We start from the raw sequence: 19,831 nt of genomic DNA, 5'->3' as shown, positions 1-19,831 counted from the left end.
AAATGTTTGATGGCAGTTAATTCCTCTTATGAGAGGATGTTTGGTTTGAAATTATTTGATAGATGGTGTACAACTACTGTATATCCAACTGCTGCCAGTTTATGAACTTTCATATTTGTTAAAATCTGCCAACATTAAGATAACAAAGACAGCAGTTCCAAAGCACTTGAATTTTACACTGAATGTCAAAAGATGCATGTCTGGTACATTTAAAATAGTCATGAATATTTATTGCACTTTTTGTTATCTATGATTGTATCAGCTATGAAGATGAATGATTAAAATATGGAGTTTATGTATGTATTTTTATTAGAACATCAACATGTATTTCAAATATATCAAATTAAAGAAGTTAGGTCATTCATAGATTGAGTGTTTTATTTCTGGACAGAAAATCTGGACAGGACAGCCCACTAGTCAGTGAAACCTGTATGACTGTTCATCTTAGAAATAACCCCACCAAGAATATGATCATATAGAAGGAAATAAAGAGAAAGGGTAGAGAAATTCATTTAGTTTGTATCTGGATGCAACTTACTTATTTTCATATATTTGAACCAACACATAAATCTAACTTTTCTAGTCTACACATCTCTCAATCTTGCAGTCTTGTGTATACATGTGTGTGTATGCATGTACTTATGCACGCACATTAATGTACAAAAATGCATTACTTTAGAGAAAATTGTTTGCAAAATCTCTGTGTGTAGGCAAAATAAAAATGCATGTTGTCAGAGGAATCTACACAAAAGTACATGCAAATTTGAGAATGAACTTAAAAAACCACTCTTAAAGGAATAAGACAAACTACATGAATGAATTAGAGACAATCTGAAAGGAAATAAAATGGTCAGATTTCAAAAAACGAGTCATTGAGAGAAACTGAATGTTTCTGTTGTTGCTGTTTCTTCCACCTTCTCCTCTTCCTCCTCCTCTTTATTATTATCATTATCATTATCATCATAATCATCAACTACACTAGAATGTTTCACCATGCTCTGTAGCCTCTTCAAGTATCCTCAAAGAATATAATTTTTCTCTAGACCAGCCAACAGTGCCGTTGTCGCTCTAGCATTTGGACGCTACATCTTGGAACCATTTTTTGCACCTTGTCCGGCTCCACTCCTCGCCGTGAAGCTTGTTGCTCTCCTGGGCTACTGTAAGTCCCAAATGGAAATCATGACCATTTTATTTCCATAGCAGTGGTGATCTAGCTAAAGACTCACATTGGTGAGTCGTGCTGATTTTGTGTGCTTAACTTATGCAGATCAAATGCTTTCCCTTTCTTACCACTCCAGACATTGTCCTCATCTTAAATTCTTGGAGTGTCAGCTGGAGTGCCCGGCTTCAGACCATCTTGTCTATCATCAAGTTGGCAGCACTTTCTCTCATCATTGTCCCAGGCATGATGCTTTTAGCTCAAGGTATTTCAAGTTGTTGTTCTTGCCTATTAATCAACACAATGATAAAAATACAAGGAATATTTCCGAAGGGGAAAACTTTTTAGGGTGACAGATGTATCTGGAATTTGAAGGACATATTATGGATACACTTAGAAAATGGCTATCAGTGGGGAGGGGATTGCTAGTCACAAAATGGCCATTCACAAAGGAACCATTTACTAGAAGGCAAATGAGTGAGTTTGTTCCTCATCATTATCCTCCAGGATATTCGCTAGTATAGTTGTACACCCTTTTGTTTTAGGTAGCATTCTTCTAAATAAAGCACTAACCTATAACAGTGAATCCTTTTTATTTTCTAAGAATACCCATATGGCCTAAAAAGAGGCAGTGCGGTTCAGTGATCTTAGAGATGGATGTTCTATACAGGTCATCTTCTCATTACATTTCTAAAATACTTAAAATCAGAGTTAAAATCAGATAGAGCAGGGAGCTTGGTGGTTGTCAAGAAAATCGCCTGCAGTCTTAATGGTACCCACAAAACCATATTGCCTACCCATGATTTACTTTTTAAAATATCATAGAATAATAACTTATATTATACTTTAAGGGCTACTTCTCTGTATACTTAGACTATCATCAGAAGTTTGAATGCTTTGAATGCACCACATACAATTTGGCAGGAATGAAGAAGAGGAAGGGTTTTTTTTTTTCAGAAACAGAACAGAAAGTTCTCTGTAAGAAAACCAATCATTATAGTTTGTAATTTTATGACGTACTCAACAAACTATGGGTAAAACATGGCTTACTGCAATGTGTTAACCCAATCTATTTGTTCTTATAATTCATTTATTGTCTGTGACAGGCTGTGGCTTGGTGGGAACTCAAGCGGAGGGAAAGGCTTCTTACCTCCTGCAACCCAATCCTGCTAGACAAAATGGTTGTGCTGAATCTGGGCCCATCTCTCTCATGCAGATCATGTGCTCTACCACCAAGTTACATGCATACATGCAATAAAACCTGACTTGGGTACTAATCTATCTGTCATCAGAATGTCTGTTTATGCTATGCCTTTGCTTCCTAATTTTACTGTTTTCTTTAGGCTGTACAGGAAATTTCCAGGATGCTTTCAATGCCCAAGCACTCGTTTTGGACAAACTACCTTTAGCTTTTTATGCAGGGATGTTCGCCTACTCTGGATGGTATGCATTCTTAATGTATATTTATGGAACCCTCTCATGATTTCTCACCATCACTGAAACAATCCTTTCTGTCTCTTGCTCCTCCCTTAATGCAGGTTTCAAACTAGTTTTGTACGAGAAGAACTAGTGAAGCCAGAACGGTGAGTTGGAAAGATGAAACTTCATTCTGACTAGACCAGTCTTTCTCAATCTGGCACCCTCCAGATGTGTTAAGACTGAACTCCTCTGCTCGTTGGAAATGCATCTGGAAGACACCAGGTTGGTGGAGAAGACTGGACTAGAGTAACAGGCATAACAAGATACATTTTTGTGATATAGAAATTGTAGGTATATAAAAGAAAACTATGAGGAGGCAGAAATGATGGAGCACTGCCAGAACAAAAACTTAATAATATTTTAATTTTGCAATCAAATATCATAGTTAATGCTTTAGCCCTTACTGTCTAGAAAACTGAAAAGCAGGAATGGTTCCCTGTTGTGTAGATAGGGAACAAAATGCCCATTTTTTTCCTTCCAGCTTTATAAACATAAGGACCAGCAGCATAATTTTATACAAGATGAACATTGAAACTTTAACAAAGAGGTTTGGGATATCTCAGTGAATGAAGAAGTTCTTAGGTCCTTCTGAGTCCACCCCAAGACTCCAGACAATAGATAAATCATTGTACATACACAATACACTGATACACAATACACTGATTTCCTAAGATTCCTTGACAAATTATGTATGTGCATTCAGAGACATTAAGCTCATTCAGAAGGCTTTCTTCTATGCATGTGCATATAGAATTGCAGAGTCAGTCTGGGTTTTTGTATGGAAGATAATGAAATTAAAGATATACAAGATGGCTGCACTTTGCAAGACTCTGCAGCATGGGAATGATGCAAAGTGCCTGAATGAGTTCCAGAAAAGGATTCTGCACATGTGCAACATCTGCACAGCATTTCTTCTGGCTATGGGAACTGCTGGATAAGGGCCCGGGGGGAATTGAATGAAGCAGCTTTGCAAAGATGCTTTGCCCTAACTTTTGCTCAAGCAAAGCACTCTAAAACTTGTAGTGTGCCTGTGAGGAGGAGGAGTATAGATAAATCAGCGAGAGAACAATGTTAAATATAGACCCTTCCTCTCAAAGCTTGTAAAAAGGCAAAGCCTTCTTTGAGTCATGCATGCTTTCTGAACATGTCCATATAGTTGAGGTCTATGTAAATGTCAATTTAATTCTCATCCAGGTATTAACTTTGGCTCCCTCTAGAGGCTGAATGTTATATTTAAGACACCTTGATTTCTCCAGACTCTGGCTGATGCACAGACATGAAGAGAGATGTTTCTGAATTATAAAATTGTGTGTCCTTATTAAGTATGCCAGGCTGTTAATAGCAGTGAGTGACAGCACTGATATACGTTATTATAAAAGCTGCAATCCTGTTTGTGTTCGCCTGCCCCTTGGCGAGGTTGTTAGAAATTGTCTTAGGACACAAAATGGAGGACAATCTGGCCTCTATCATATGGCCAAGTCATATGGCCAGAAGCCCAGAATATATATATAGAGCACGCCCTTCCAATAGGAACAATGACAAGAAAAAAAAATCATCCTGACCTGTACTGGATATAAATGTTGCCCACCTCTTCATTCCAGCCAATTGATCCACTTGTTATCTTGACTTTACCTCCCTTTGGGACAGTTGTCTGTAGCTTATTTTTTATATTTAAATGCCTCTTGCGCTAAACATTGTTATACTTCATTCTTTGGAGGAGAAGACAGTTTACACGGCTCTTGTTCCCACTCTCTGGTTTTCATCTGCCAACTGCCCTGTCATGGAAGCTGGGGTGCCAGTGCCTGGCATAAGATGGCTGAAGAACTTTGGTCACGCTTTCTCATTATTTGGAAACTGCAGTCCCAACGTCTCTGAAGGGCATCAGGTCAAGGACAATTGCATTAAATCATAATTGGGGGGCTACAGTTGTACTCATAGATGTCTCTCTTCCTTTTCCTTTTCGCTTTTGTAGAAATATCCCTCTGGCCGTGATTGTGTCTGTGATCACAGTGATCGTGGGATATATGCTCACCAATGTTTCCTATTACACAGTACTGACAACAGCAGATGTCCTTGTCTCCCAGGCAGTGGCTGTGGTGAGTTGAAAGTCAACGCTGCTTTTCCAATCAGATTAAGCTGACACCCCCCTCCCACTCCTTTCAACACAGACACTCCAGAGGGTTCAATTTACAATTGATGGAAGAGAGGTTTGGCAATTAAGTGGCAATTAAGCACTGTTTCACAGAATAAGGCTCCCAAGAGTTTGTTTTGTCACTGTAAAGTCTTGGAATAGCAAATAGTATGAATATTCATTGGGGGGCACATGTGGGTAAATCACTGCTATCTCTTTTAAAAAATCTCAAGTCGTGTTCTCAAATCTCTGTTATGCATTACCGTTTTGTAGAGTTTAGCTGAAAGTTCTGAGATGTGGTATTTGGTGTCTTGGGGGATTATTTTTTTTCTTTCCTCTTCCCAACCCCCCCCCAAAAAAACCCTGCAATTGTCATTCCTTCATATATCTCAGTGTTGTTCAAATCTGGCAAATTTAAGTGTGTGGACTTCAACTCCTGGAATTCCCCAGCCAGCATGCGGGCCGAGGAATTCTGGAAGTTGAAGTCCACACATCTTAAAGTTGCCAGATTTAAACAACACTGATACATACATACATATATATATATAGAGAGAGAGAGGGGGGGGAGGGAGGGAAATATTTTATATATATACACACATACATATATGCATACATATATATATAAATATATATATGTGTGTGTGTGTGTGTGTGTATGTATATGTATATATATACATTTCAAGATGAGTATTTCCAATGCTTTCTTAAAAACTGATGAAGCAAGCAATAATAATGTTAGCGCCATAAGGAACAAGCAGGTGTAAAACTAGAATGAAATTCTGTAGAGCTGATGCCCCAACAGCTCACTGAAGGCCTCCTGGTGATTTTTGTTCACAGCTGAGTTGATTCATTCAGTGTCTCACATATGTGAATTACAACCATGCCTTTCTCCCCCCACCAGAGTTTTGCACGGAAAGCTTTCCAGAGCCTTATCTCTGTGATTCCAATCTTGGTTTCCTTGTCTTGTTTTGGAACCATGAATGGAGGAATTTTTACATTCTCAAGGTTGGTAGCTTGCTAATTTCTAATGTTTACCTTTATCTCCCATGATGTCATGACACATGTCACAGGGACGTCATTACGGCTTGGGACAGATACTAATCAGGACCCAAAAGCCATAAAGGCAGGATAGGGACTGGTAATTGAGACAGCACATTTGATGCTGGTACAGTTTCTACCAGTTCAAGGATGATGCCAACTTCAATTCAGATCCAAAGTGTGTGAAAGTGAGCAACAGAATCCAACAAGGACGCTTGTTTGTTTCAGAGGCACATTGAAAGGAAATTACCTTGAACATAGAAATGATGGAGTAGAAGGAGTTTAACTGTACCCCTACATTTCCCCTTTGAACCTTTGCTGCTAGCTGCCTCCCCTTCCTGATTAATTTCCAGGTCCTCATTTTCACCACACAGATGTGAATGCATGTGGAACTCAGTTGTGGAGAAAGGAGAGTTGGGGGAATTCCAGGAGGAAAGGAGTAGAGGAGGAAGAATGATGTCCCTGTCTGCTTCAAATGATCCCCTCTCAATGCTTTGAAGCAAAGGAGGAGAAAATTATGTTTTTCTTATAGATACTCCTTTTCAATACTTAGGAAGGGATGGAACATTGTGTTGAGACTTGGCTTGCTTAACATGGTATGTTAAATAAATCACAGTTTGTCAAGTTCAGACAATATGCTAAATATAAACTTAGGCTTGCAAACAGCAGTGGCTGGACTCACACAGGTGATAACCCCAACCCAACCAACAGCATGATAACTCTGTGTAGCATGTGTTCCCAGTCTCAAATTTTCACAAATGTCAATAATCACATTTCTGAGGCAGAAGAAGCCATCACTAGGTATCGCAATTTAATTCCTATTTCTTTTTGGGGAAATGGGGTTTGGTTTTTTTGCACGATGAGATAATTATTTGATTTTTAATAGGATTTTGTAGTGCACATTCTGAAAAGTGGTAGTCATTTGGGAGGGGGGCTCCAGATTTTTCCTGCTGTTTTGACTGTGCATATAACACTTACCCTTAATGATGGCCTTTTTGGTCTCCTCTAAAGTAACCAAATGTCTCGGAAAATAGTAGTGATTTAGATAAGAGAGGAATCGGTCATTCTATATGTAGATAATTAAATCAATAGTGATGAAATACAGCATATTTGGATAATAAAAGAAATGAAGGGTCGAGGTAATCTGCTGACTTTCCTTGTTTTTGCATTTTGATTTAAAAAATGTTATTGTGTAATTTCATTGTCAGCTATCATTTGAAGGGTGGCATAAAAGTACTTCTATGAAATGTGTTTCCAATCCAGCAGGCTTCTAACAAAGAGGTTTCTACATCCTTGAGCTCTTTCACAGCTGATTATCTACTTCTAGGACATTGTTTGTGGCTTCCAGGGAGGGGCAATGGCCCACCCTCTTCTCTATGATCCATATCCAACGCCACACCCCGCTGCCAGCCGTCATGCTGATGGTATGCTCCTTTGTCTGTAGTGTCAGATCCATTTCTTACTTCAGTGGCTCTGATGTGGCAAGTCTGTGACCATCATCTTTATCTGACAATAATGCAAACAGCCTGTGGTATTGATAGCCCAACCACAATACTACCAATAACTGTTAAAGTTTGTTGGTTTGCTTTTAAAACCATCATTATTGCCTATTATTGATTATTGCTTAAGATTATGTGCCATCAAGTCAGTGTTGACTCTTAGCAACTACATAGATAGACCTTCTCCAGGGTGATCTGTCTGCAACCTGGGCCCTTCAGCATTTCCAATGCTGCAAGCCCTTTAAATACATACATACATACGTACGTACGTACGTCCATCCATCCATCCATCCATCCATCCATCCATCCATCCATCCATCACTGCTGTTGTTGAGTCAGTCATCCTCTTCTCTTTCCTTCTACCTTTCCCATTACTATTATTTTATAAGTCTCTTAAATAAAAAATAATAATAATAATTAGGTTAAATTGCCCAGATTGTGTGGTGGCATGTCTGCATGTGTATCTTTGTGCATATATATGTAATTTACAAACATATTTTCAATTACTATGCTAGTCTTCTATTCATACCTGATGGCATTTAGATGTGTTGGACTACAACTCCCATTCACCAGTCAGGCAATGTGCTTAAGGGCCATTACTAACAGGAGATCTTAGGATTTGTAATTCAACACATCCAGATGGCATCAGATTTGGGAAGATATACCTATGTGTTCCGTCTATGGGTGAATTTTCAACAATACTTTTTTCATGAAATGCCAAGAGCTACTCCAAAATGAAACAATCCATTTACAAGATTTTACCTTCTAAGACTGATGGAACTAATTAATATGCAAGTGTATTGATCATATGTTAAAATTCAAATGGTTAATCAGCTAAAACTCATTAACTGCCTGACAGCCCACATTTGCAATACGTTTTCTATTGATGTTTTATAAAATATTTCAGAGGATCTGTTCTTATTTAGCTCAAAATATTGTGCTTTGAAATTTCTTTCAGTTTTGGACTTTGACTTGTGAGCTATTGTCATTTCAAAATTAAAACACATGTCTGAAATTTAAATTCCTCTCATGAAGCAGCAACAATCTTGCATTCTTGCAACTGTTGGCTATGCAAGTGCAAACCCTAGGAATGATTTTGAAAAAAGCATACTTTACATCCTCTGTCCAAAGCCAATGAACCAAAGTTAGTTTGGGATTTCTGCCTTCTTCCCATGAAAAATCTGATGGTTTGGTTTACTCTCTTTTTACTTTACTTCCTTGAGTTCCCTTTGGTCACAGCCATGATTTGTGTAGGAGACCTTTACCACCTGTTGAACTTCTTCAGCTTTTCCCGGTGGCTCTTCATAGGATTAGCCACCCTCGGGCTTATAGTTCATCGCTGGCGCCATCCTGAGATATTAAGCCCATTCAAGGTAAGGTTTGATAGTTTGAATTCTCTTAAGAACATAACTCTCTACCTTCTTTCATTAGCTTTGGAGTGGGGAATCAGGACTTCTTTGATCTAATTCCTCCCAAAATATATTTGGTAAAGTGGCATTATTATTATTTCTTAAATTTATATGCCACCCAACTCCCAATGACTCTGGGCAGTTTACAAATGATTTAAAACATGAAAAATATGACAATAAAAGCAACAAGAAACAAAAAAGGGTAGAGATGGCAGAATAACAAATCGGGTGGAAACAAAAGAAAGAATGATTATCAACCAATAATTTAATATTGGCAAGTTAATTGGAGCCAATATATAGTGCATTCGGAAAGTATTCAGACTCCCTTCACTTTTTTCAATTTTGTTATGTTGCAGCCTGATACTACAATTGTTCAAATTCATTTTTTTCTCATTAATCTACACTCAGTATCCCATAATGACGAAGTAAAAACAGAATTTTAGAAATGTCTGTAAATTTATTAAAAAGAAAAAAATGAAATGGGAGGCACCTGAGCTAAATTTCAAGTATTGTTGCAAAGGGTCTGAATACTTATGCCAATGTGATATTTCAGTTTTTTCTTTTTCATACATTTACAGACATTTCTAAAATTCTGTTTTCACTCTGTCATTATGGGATAATGAGTGTAGATTAATGAGAAAAAAAAGAATTTGAACGATTGTAGTATTAGGCTGCAACATAACAAAATTGAAAAAAGTGAAGGGGGTCTGAATACTTTCCGAACGCACTGTACAAACAGTGCTGGACAAGGGCCAGAGATACCCCGGTCATTAAGTGGGCAAGGAGATCAACCACACCGTAAGTTCTTACCTATCTTAATAAAATTGTGAAGATTAAGTGACAGAACCGTGTGTGGCATCCTGAGTCTTTGAAGGAAGGATAGGATACAAATGTATTTATAAGGACTAACGCAAATCCATTGTCTGTTTGTATTGGAGTATTTAACTTTTACTCTGCCTTCAAGAAGTCCTGAAGTTAGTTTGTACTGCCCTCCTTTTTTTAGTAATTCAGAAATTCATACTTTTAGTATGCCAAAGTCTTTGCAACTCTCAAAAGCATAGTGGAAATGGTGAAAAGTTCTTTTTTGTTTTTTTTGTAGTTGCAAACATTTCAAAAAAGGAAAAAAAAACATTAAATTGGAGTGATCCTTATGCCACTCTCAGATTTAACTACAGAGCTAGGAAGAATAGCTGGGATTATGACAGATTGATAATCGCTGCTCCCTTGTAGCTGTAGTTGAGTAAATTATCCTAATCATCTCGAAAGGCCACAATAGCCCAGTCTTGCCCCGCAGTTGCACTTCTGAAAATGCAATGGTCTTCCCCATTAACCAGAGGAGTACCTTTGGGTTTATCTAGATTTGGCTATAGGCTTCAGCCACATCCATAAAGCTTGCTTAGCAGAAGGGAGTGGCCGTTGCCTTTTCCTGGCTTGGTTTTCGATCTGGTAGCAAGTTTTCTGATTCACAAATGTTATTAAAAGGTGCACATTTGTGTGTGGCACAAGCGTTCATAAACTGCAGCTCATAAAATCTTATACCTTTTAATATAATTTGTTAGTCAGAAAAGGTGCTACCCAATTTTAATTTTTCCGAGGCAATTTGACTACCCTCACTCCTGCAGAGTCCTACTGTCCTCATTCTTACAGTGAATTATCCTTAGCTTCTCTCTCCCCCCTGCATCCCCGCCTTTGGACTTTACCAGCCAGGGCGATCCTACCAGAAGTTCACACTCTTGCTAGCATCACTCTCAGGTTCACAGAAGCTATTCAGCTCTGCCATCATGTCAGGATGATAATTCCCTAGGAGGATCTGTCCAAAGAGAATCTTAGAGGTAGTCCAAACAGGAAGCACCAACCAAGAGAACTAACACTACCTTTATTGTAAGGTTACAGTAACAGAATCTTGCAAGTCTGAAAGTAGATCTCCCCCCCCTTGCCTGTACAGTCCAAGAAAATAGGGAGGGTCCCTTCTGAGACATTTGCCATGCCCCCAATGTTTCTGTGGGCTCAGCTGCTTCTTATTTGACCATTGCCTAGTCTGCTGCTGCTCCTCCTTCTGTCTCTCAAGGACACTCCCACAGATCATTACAGGTTCCCAGATACGATGGAGATTTTAATTACAATGTGACAAAGACCTCCTATAAAACATCTTTATCTGATAACATATCTTTTTTCTCTTTCTCCAGGTTCCTCTTTTCATTCCTATTTCCTTTACTATCATCTGCCTTTTCACAGTGGGAATGTCTTTCTACTCAGACCCAGTTAATATCAGCATTGGATGTGCCATCGTTTTAAGTGGTCTTCCAGTTTACTATTTGTTCATCAAACAGTCAATGCCAAACTGTTGCCGTACAATTTTCTGTGAGTGGAGAGTGGATCATTTTGGATTATGGCATCCTTAAAATCACAGCCTAGCAGGAATGCTATAAGCTGAGGCAGGAGCAACATCCCCAATGTTGCTCAGCTTCAACTTCTGGTATCTCTAAGAAGCTTGGCCAAATGGGTCAGGATGCTAGAGAAATATGTCACCTTCTACTAAGAGGTTTTTGCATACATTTGCTGTACCTACTAGTGGCCTGTATTAGATCCCTAGGATGTATATTACGAAGTTCATCTATACCAGTGTTCCTCAACCTTGGCAGCCTTCAGATGTGTGGACTTCAACTCCAGGAATTCCCCAACAGCAAGGGAATTCCTGGAGTTGAAGTCACACATCTGAAAGTTGCCAAGGTTGAGAAACATTGATCTATACAGCACAAGACTATATGCAAGCATTTTTTTAAAAAAAAGTTCTTCATCTTGTGTGATTAACTTTGAACAGAACTTTTAAAGTTAATCCTATGCAAACAATAATGAGCATTTTTACATTATAATTGCACTATAATTATATAATGATAATTACATTACATAAAGACCAGCCCAGCCCAAGAACTACCCTTACTTGTGGGAACTCAGTTGGGATTCCCAGAATTCCCCAGCCAACATGGCTATTGCTGAGTATTCTGGAAGTTGAAGGTCACAGATCTGGTGTTATCAAGGTTGGGATACTTATGGTATCCAGGCAAACACATATAATGAAACTACAGTGTAGTTCTTGGGGTGGTCTGGCCCCTAAATCATGTTATTGGACTTCTTATAGTTCAAATGGAATTGTCTCCAAAACATTCTGCCAACAGTTTCTCTTTTATTTATTTAATTAAATTTATTATAGTCACCCAAGAATTCTTTCTGAAAATGAAATATATGAGGTTCCATACTAAAAATCTGTCTTGGATTTTTGAATCCAAACTTGAACATATGAGCCTTAATTAGGGAAACATTACTGCTCAGAGTCTGACTTTACACCATAGCTGATTATCCAATAAGGGCATCTGATCATATGTCCCACAGAATGATGGAGAAGATCCTTGAAACCAGTAGAACAGCTACTGCTGTTCAATCAACACAGTGGAGCTGTTCTTACCTTTATAATTTATTTTATATTTTATATTTTCTTTATTTCTTTGTGATTCTATAGACTGCTTCAGCCAACCAACTCATATTCATATTCTTTACCTTTTTTCTGCAGATTATTTTACACTGAAGCTTCAGATCCTCTTGAAGGTGGTACAGCAGGAGGTCAGGACATACTGAGCCATCTTTACTTTGAAATGTTGACTTTGGGGAACCTTCTGTACAAGCTTGTATTTCCTATCACACTTAGAGTAGCTTTGCATGGCTGCTTCCACTTTGGAGTTTTGCCACCATATGGAAAGTTCACCAGAGATCAAAGACACAGGGAAGCTTGCCCTGATTCTTGCTTACTCTTTGATTGTTTTACAAATGTACTCTCTGCTGCTCTTGGTATTATCCTAATCTGCAATGCAGATGGACTTAGGTGCAACCAATAAAGCTGATGCAGTTACATCTGCATACATACTCAATTTCTAAGTCAAGCTTAGGTAGAAACACATTATTTGTAGATTTTGAAATAATACCAAACATTTGTTATAGTCGTGGTACATTTTGATGAGCATTTCTGGGTTAAAGAGAATTTTCAATGCTTTTCAGCCTATATTTTATGAAAGACAAATCTATTTCTCAAAGGTTTGGGTGCATTTGGTATGATACAAGATTTTTCAATGCTGTTATAATGGGTTTCCTGCACACCAGGGTGCTGGGCTGAATCACCATTGACATTCCTCCTGACTTTGATCTTATACATTTGGAATACAGTTTTTTAACAGGATTTTTTTCAACCACAATGACACCTCACTTTCAGTTACTGTTACTGACACTTCAGCAAGTGTTAGTAACTAAGTGTTAGTAACTTAAGTGTTAATTTCTAACACTTCAGTGCCATCACATCAGTTGGGAGAAAACTACTGTTCTCTACACAGTTGCAGTGGTTAGGATCTAGCTCAACAACAACAACAAAGTAGGGCTATGGTCTCATATGGGACTCCCTTCTTTGACTAACATGTTTAAGATTGATCTGTCAGAGAGAAATGCATGTCTTTGCAGGACGGAGGGCAGAGCATGTTGTAAATGTTTTGTACATTAAATGGCAGCAGTGCTAATTCTTTTCTGTCCATGTCTCTTTCACATGTGCTCATTCATAAATTTATACTATTTCTGCCTTAATCTGTATGTTTTTGAAAAAAAAGTAGAAAAATATACCCATTTTATATGCATTTTATCATAAAATATACATTTTGCTGTAAACTATCCAAGTTTGTTTGTTTGAACTGAAAGCTATAGTATAACATTTGGAGAAATATTAAATTGGAAGGGTTTGGTTTGGGAGGTTCAACTCATGTCAGTTGACTTCCAAATGTGGAGTGATTAAAATGTTCACGGACCCTTACTTACTTTTGTATTTATACGTCTTTAAATGCTTCTGCTAGAAGAGTTAAAATAGATAGGTGTGGTATTGTTACAGCAGAGGGCAGAACCTAGCTGAATTTGTATTGTCGAAGGTGAATTTGCTTGGTCTCAAAAACACTAAGTGGGGCCTGATTTGGTAGTACTTGGCTGAAGGAACTCTAGGGCATTCCAGAGTTGTAGACTTTACCAGGAAGAAAACTGAACAGAATTCACCAGTGCCAAGATATTCTTTTGTCTTAACTCAAGGAAAAACAAAATGCATAACTTCTTGTGCACCCGTTATAATGCTTTTAATCAATGCTAGTAGTTCCCATGCTCAAATGTGTAAACTGGAAGAAGAAACAGGATGTGATTTTAATTTATCGCCAAACCTATGGGGTAAACATAGTGTTATGATGCAAAATGTGGTTAGCAATCATCTCTGTACCATGAAAATAAAATTTAAGAGTTGTAGGAGTTTAATTTTCAACAGAATAATATACAGTGGGTTCATCAACATGGCTTCACACTTATTAAAGTATAATATTGTTATATATTATGTTATCTAATGTATACATTTCAGAAAGCAATTTTAATAGAATGCATATTCATTATTATGATACATGTTCCAATATACACATTTTCATACATACTTCTTATTGAAAAGTGCATTCCCAAATTATGAACAGTGCAAATGTCAAACTATAATTACGTTTTATATTTGTTGGGGATATGTGAATTATGGTAGGCATGCAAATTGAACCCATTTCTTCACAGTCTCTAGAGTCAAAACAATTGAGTTCTGCCATACCATCCCCCTTCAAATTATTCCCAACACATTTAAAAGTAACCTGCATTTCCCCCACACTTGTCCGCACCATCTGCGGATCAAAAATGTGTTCAGCATGGTGCCGTCCATATGCTTGTAACTCTACAGCTCACAGAAGGCACATTTAATCAATCATTGTTCACTCCAAGCCAACCAATAGCTGAAATGCAGAGAATACCACCCAATCAAAACTTTCTCTTTCTGTTTCAAAATTGCCAGTTACTGAGTTACTGTCTGCACCCAGCCCCACAAGAGCTGTCAGCGTTCTTTAAATTAACAAATATCCATTTATTGATTAATTTGCTTTAGTTTAGTTTCTTCCAGGCAGTCAAGAGGCTTTAGCAGGTTACAATCTCATAAAATTACACTAAAACATTCACAGTCCAGAACAATCAAGTCAAAATAAATGAAAAATAAACTGGCATGTAGCACAATAGCTTAAAAATAACAAAAACAGACCAAAAAATAGAGATACAACCAAAAGATAGATAGTGACATTCTCAGTTCCACAGCTCTCCTAAATAGTTCTGTTTTCAGTAATTTCTGAAAAACAAACAGGTTCTTTTTTTGATATTGTTAATCTTCACACCAGGCACAGCCATTAATCTTGACTCTCCAGATACTCAATTCTATATTCGAAAACTTGCTTTCGGCACTTCAGAGACATGACATGGCAAGATTAGTTGCTTTGTTGCAGATGAGAAAGAAGTCACACACACACACACACACAAATCTGGTTAATACACAACACAGAAATCAATCTCTCTGTATCTGTTCCAGGGTTGAAATGCTTTTTCTGCTTGTTTCTTCAATTCAAAGGAAATGCCATTCTCTTGAGAATGGGAGCCACCAGCTCAATACTTACACAATTCTGTCTGACCTGAGAATCATTGGTTCTCACCACAATTCATATCTTAGAGGTATAATAGCATGTTTATTTTTAAAACAGTTCCTCCCTCCCTCCCTCTACAGTACATTTCTCCTTCTACATTTCTAGTTTCCCCTCATCTTACAAATTTGTCCACATGGATTATGTGCTGTGTTTTCCACAAGATGTGTGTGTGTGTGTGTGTGTGTGTGTGTGCATGCATGTGTATGCATATAAGGATATGTGGGAATGACCTTGGAAGACAGGAGGAAGAGCCACAGACTAGGCAACGGTCAGACAAATGGCAGCTGAGTCCGTAGAAGGAATGGGGGCATGGCAAACATCTCAGATGAGACCCTCCCTAGTTTCTTGGACTATAAAGGCAAGGGAGAGGTGTAGTTTCAGATCTGCAAGACTGATGTCAGCCTTGCAAGGTAGTCTGGACAAGAAGCACACCCAAAGCTACTAGCTCTCACTTTATTGTAAGGTTACATTAACAGAATCTTGAGTCTAGTTTTCATGAAAAATTGATGATTTGGCCTGATCCCTATTTAAAAATGGCTAGAAAAATCTTTTAAAAATTTTATCTCATTGAAAATGGAATAATTACTCTTAATCAATTAGTAATGATATTTTTAAAACTTTTAAAATATTGCAAAAGAAATATTTATCAAACTTAACTGAATGGCTATATACTCCAGTTAAACCATTAGTTATAATGCCTGTTTAGTCCTGGTGCAGCGTCCAAAATTCCATGAAGAGATTTGGCTCTATGGTCCCTGGACTGTTGAAAAGGTGATAACTATATTCCTGAAAGGCTGTCTGTGTACAAAACTCTAAAAGTAGGCATAATTAGGGGGACATCGGCGGGGGATAAATTTAATAAATAAATAAAAATAAATAAATAATGAAATTTGTCAAATCTCAGCCTTTGAATGATCTTTGTTTTAAAGTTTTAAACATTTAATTAATTAAACATGTTTTAAACATGATTCTGTATGGTATAGATTTAACTTGCAGTTCAAAAATGGGATTGTAATGATTTGTATAAACATAAAATTAAGATTTTGATACTGAAGCAGTAGAAACTTGAAATTCTAACTTTTAACTAAATAAAAAATATTTTTTATTATAGTATTTTTTCCAATCTAGGGGGTTAATTTCTTTTTCTGTTTTTAATTATTCATTGGAGGGGTCTTTTTAGTTACTTTTAAACTGTTTTTAAAAAGCACCTAGGTTATTTTTATAACAGTTTGCAGTCTATCTCTGTTGTCAATTGTAATTTTTTTTAATTAGTAAAATTTTAAACAATAGAAACCCTGGATGACTTCACCCTAAATCTAAGTTTCTTTCAGAAAGAAACAGGGGAGAGGAGAAAAATCCTGTTTCTGCTAGGGTTGCAAGGAACAGGAAGTCACTATAGAGATGATTTGGCAATGAAATAAGGGCTATTCTATGGAAGCAAAAGTTGGACTTTGAAGAAGCAAGATTGTATTGATGCTTTTGAACTTTGGTATTGGAGAATACTCCTGAGAATACAGTGGACAGCCAAGAAAACAAACCGATGGATCATTGAACAAACCAACCCAGAGTTCTCACTTGAGGCACAAATGACCAGGCTCAAATTATTCTACTTTGGACACATTATGTGGAGACCCAGCTCTCTGAAGAAGGCTCTAATGTTGGGAAAGGTGGAAGGAAAGAGAAGAAGAGGGTGACTAGCAGCAAGGTGCATAGACTCAGTTAGACTCAGTTACAGTGGCGATGGAAGTGCCATGGAAGAGCTGAAGGACCAGGTTAGGGACAGCTCATCTATCGCTAAGAGTCGACAATGACTTGATGGCACATTTACACAATCCCACAGCACCTTTTAAGTAGGATAACTCTCACAAGCCTACCTACAGAGTTTAAATGAAAAATTATTCTTCTTTCAGGAAAAAAGTGATTTCTATCAAATTGAATAAGTATTTTTCAAAAAATTGGAACACTTTAGTATCCCATTACTTCAAATCAAGGTTCCATTCCTTGAAAAGGAAAGCATACTCGACTAGTCTACGTAATATGCACTTTGACCATTTTGCATTTTAACTGCTTGCTATAATTTATTAATGCTTATTGGCTTTTACCTGTAACTGCTCTGAGTGCCAGAGCTGAAGCATAATAACTGGTTTAAAGGTAAGAGATTTTATACAGAGAATTACAGCTTTCTTAAGAATAATTTATGGTTGATCATAGGTCCAAATCCAGTCCTCCCTTGTCCATATTTAATACTAGTGGCACCATCAGAATAACTTTCAAATCAGCAGTTGTGCAAGCAGAAAGGAACCAAGAAATGCTGGTGTTGATCATGTTAAAATACAAAATTATTGTTATTTTCCTTTCCTCTTAATCAGTGTTTTTCAACCTTGGCAGCTTGAAGAGGTGTGGACTTCAACTCCCAGAATTCCCCAGCCAGTCTTCAACAATACATATGATTTGTACATTATATTTCTAAGATATAAAACACATCAGTCATCAAATCCCAAAATGAAAATTGCATTTTTTTGAGTATCAAGCAAAAAGACCAAGAGTGGTTTCCAGTTAGAAACAAAGCTAGACAATGTCTTTTCTTTAAGCAAAGTAGTCAATTCTAGGAGAGGTTTGCCATTAGCTGGCTTTTCTTTTTCAGGGCAAGCTGAAAACTTCTTTTTCTGTTAATCCCATTAATTTCAATTCTGGGAGTTGAAGTCCACACATCTTCAAGTTACCAAGGTTGAGAAACATTGCTCTAAGTGAACAACCTTGCTCGCCGGCTCCAGAATATGTGACTCTCTGAACTTGGATTCAGCCACCAGATTCGGCCTCCAAAAGTAACTGTAACTTTTAATGCGACTGGAGGAGAAACTCTCTTAATACACAGGGAATATTAAGTGTATTTAAATGTTTAATGAAGATCAGTGTAAACTGATTGACTTCGGCTGTAGGTATTTGTAAATCCTTCCATTTTTGCACATACAAAAGTCTCGCTGCAGTTATCACATAGAGAAACAAGTTTCCGTATTGTCCTTCCATTTGTTTATCCATCATACCTAAAAGGAAGGTCTCTGGTTTCAACTGCAAATCCATTTTCAAAATCTTTTGAATCAGAATACATATCATGTTCCAATATGTCTTGGCTTTTTCACAAGTCCACCATAGATGAACAAAAAGTTTTCAGCTTGCGCTGAAAAAGAAAAGCCAGCTGATGGCAAACCTCTCCTAGAAGAGTTCATTCCACAAACAGGGTGCCACAATTGTATAGACTTTTGCATCTGTTCATCTCCTTACTTTAAATAATAGTATATAGGAAATAAGATCTGAGGCCAGTCATAACAGCTAGTATGAACTTTAAGTGGGGATGGGGAATCTGTGATCTTCTTCCAGAAGATGATGAAGTACACCCCTCAGCTTTCTTCAGCGCTGAGTATATTGCCTCAAACTGCCTGGAGCTGTAGTTCAATTGTCACAGAAAATCATAGATTCCCCATCCCTGCTGTTGGTAATATGGTCCCAAGTCACTTACGATAAGAAGGAATAATGGCTGGGTTCACACAGTGAGCTAAGCTATAATGTCATTGGTTGGTTTGTGGCTTCACAGCATTCTGCAAACCCAGCCAGTTTATGATTCAATGTATTGTACAAATGCAAGCAAGTATTTATTTAAAAACCTATGATTCATTAGATTAGCGTTGTGGGAACTCAGCCAATATTGTGTGGAATGCAGTGTTTCCGCCTATCTATCTTCCAGCCTATCTGCTAATTTATGACTCTTCCAGATATTATTTTCTCCTTCCTTCCTTCCTTCCTTCCTTCCTTCCTTCCTTCCTTCCTTCCTTCCTTCCAAATCAACTATTGTGGCTACTTCGCTGTTCTTAGATTCCTTTACAGCTTTTTTTTTTTAAAAAAAATGTTTAAAACACTTCTGGAACCTTTCGTATTCTAACCCCTCCTCACATATACACACTCTCCCACAGCCCAGCTGGCACAATTATGTCAATGCAAGGACCCCCAGTTTGAGAATGCATTTGCTATCAAGAGATTGTTAGGTGTGAATCTCATTGATTGAAACTGCACGGCTTATATCCACCAGGTTTAGGTTGTGGTTGCTAGACACGCTGCACCACAAACCAACGAACCACATTTTAGCCTAGCAGGTTGCGCAGATTCAAGTTTTGTGGTTACTCTGAAGTACAGTGTTGCTTGTGAACTTAAAAAAAAATAGATGAATGAGCAGAGTTAAAGAGCCCAAGAGCCTGCTCCATTCATTCTGGGAATAGTTGTAGTTTGGTGAGTATGGAAAGTTTTCTGTCAGCATCTACAGAACTGTCTCCTCCTGTTCTGGATTAATTTCCTGGCTCAGGAGGCAGTAAATGATCAACTGAAGTGTGTAACACAAAGGCTTTAAAAATGGTTTTGTTTTTTTTTAAAAAAGGATATCCCAGTTGACTAATATTTGCATGAACCATAGTTTTCCATAGGCAAGAGGTAGTCCAAGCAAGACCTAGGAAGAGTTAACAGGTGTACTTTTGCCTTGGAGCAGCTGACTTTCCAGTTAA

The 19,831-nt window shown here is 37.7% G+C and overlaps 1 protein-coding gene across 1 annotated transcript in view; it reads left to right on the top strand.

Moving 5' to 3' along the window:
- Positions 1-16,282, top strand: part of LOC103060488 (cystine/glutamate transporter-like) — a 38,755-nt gene extending 22,473 nt beyond the window's left edge. Inside the window, exons 4-13 of the mRNA XM_088141129.1 lie at positions 1,044-1,159; positions 1,299-1,424; positions 2,503-2,602; positions 2,698-2,742; positions 4,611-4,734; positions 5,671-5,774; positions 7,135-7,231; positions 8,530-8,679; positions 10,902-11,076; positions 12,284-16,282. Of these exons, the coding sequence (XP_087997255.1) occupies positions 1,044-1,159; positions 1,299-1,424; positions 2,503-2,602; positions 2,698-2,742; positions 4,611-4,734; positions 5,671-5,774; positions 7,135-7,231; positions 8,530-8,679; positions 10,902-11,076; positions 12,284-12,348 (1,102 nt within the window). The 3' untranslated portion in view covers positions 12,349-16,282. The remainder of the gene's footprint in view (positions 1-1,043; positions 1,160-1,298; positions 1,425-2,502; positions 2,603-2,697; positions 2,743-4,610; positions 4,735-5,670; positions 5,775-7,134; positions 7,232-8,529; positions 8,680-10,901; positions 11,077-12,283) is intronic.
- Positions 16,283-19,831: the final 3,549 nt, after the last annotated feature.

The sequence above is a fragment of the Python bivittatus genome, unplaced genomic scaffold (genome assembly GCF_059951505.1).
Source record: "Python bivittatus isolate LINGU-HERP-01145 unplaced genomic scaffold, Pbiv_v1 ctg000330_np1212, whole genome shotgun sequence".
Classification (NCBI taxonomy): domain Eukaryota; kingdom Metazoa; phylum Chordata; class Lepidosauria; order Squamata; family Pythonidae; genus Python; species Python bivittatus.
Note: the sequence above shows the minus strand (reverse complement) of the source record. Positions and strands in the feature narration are given on the sequence as shown.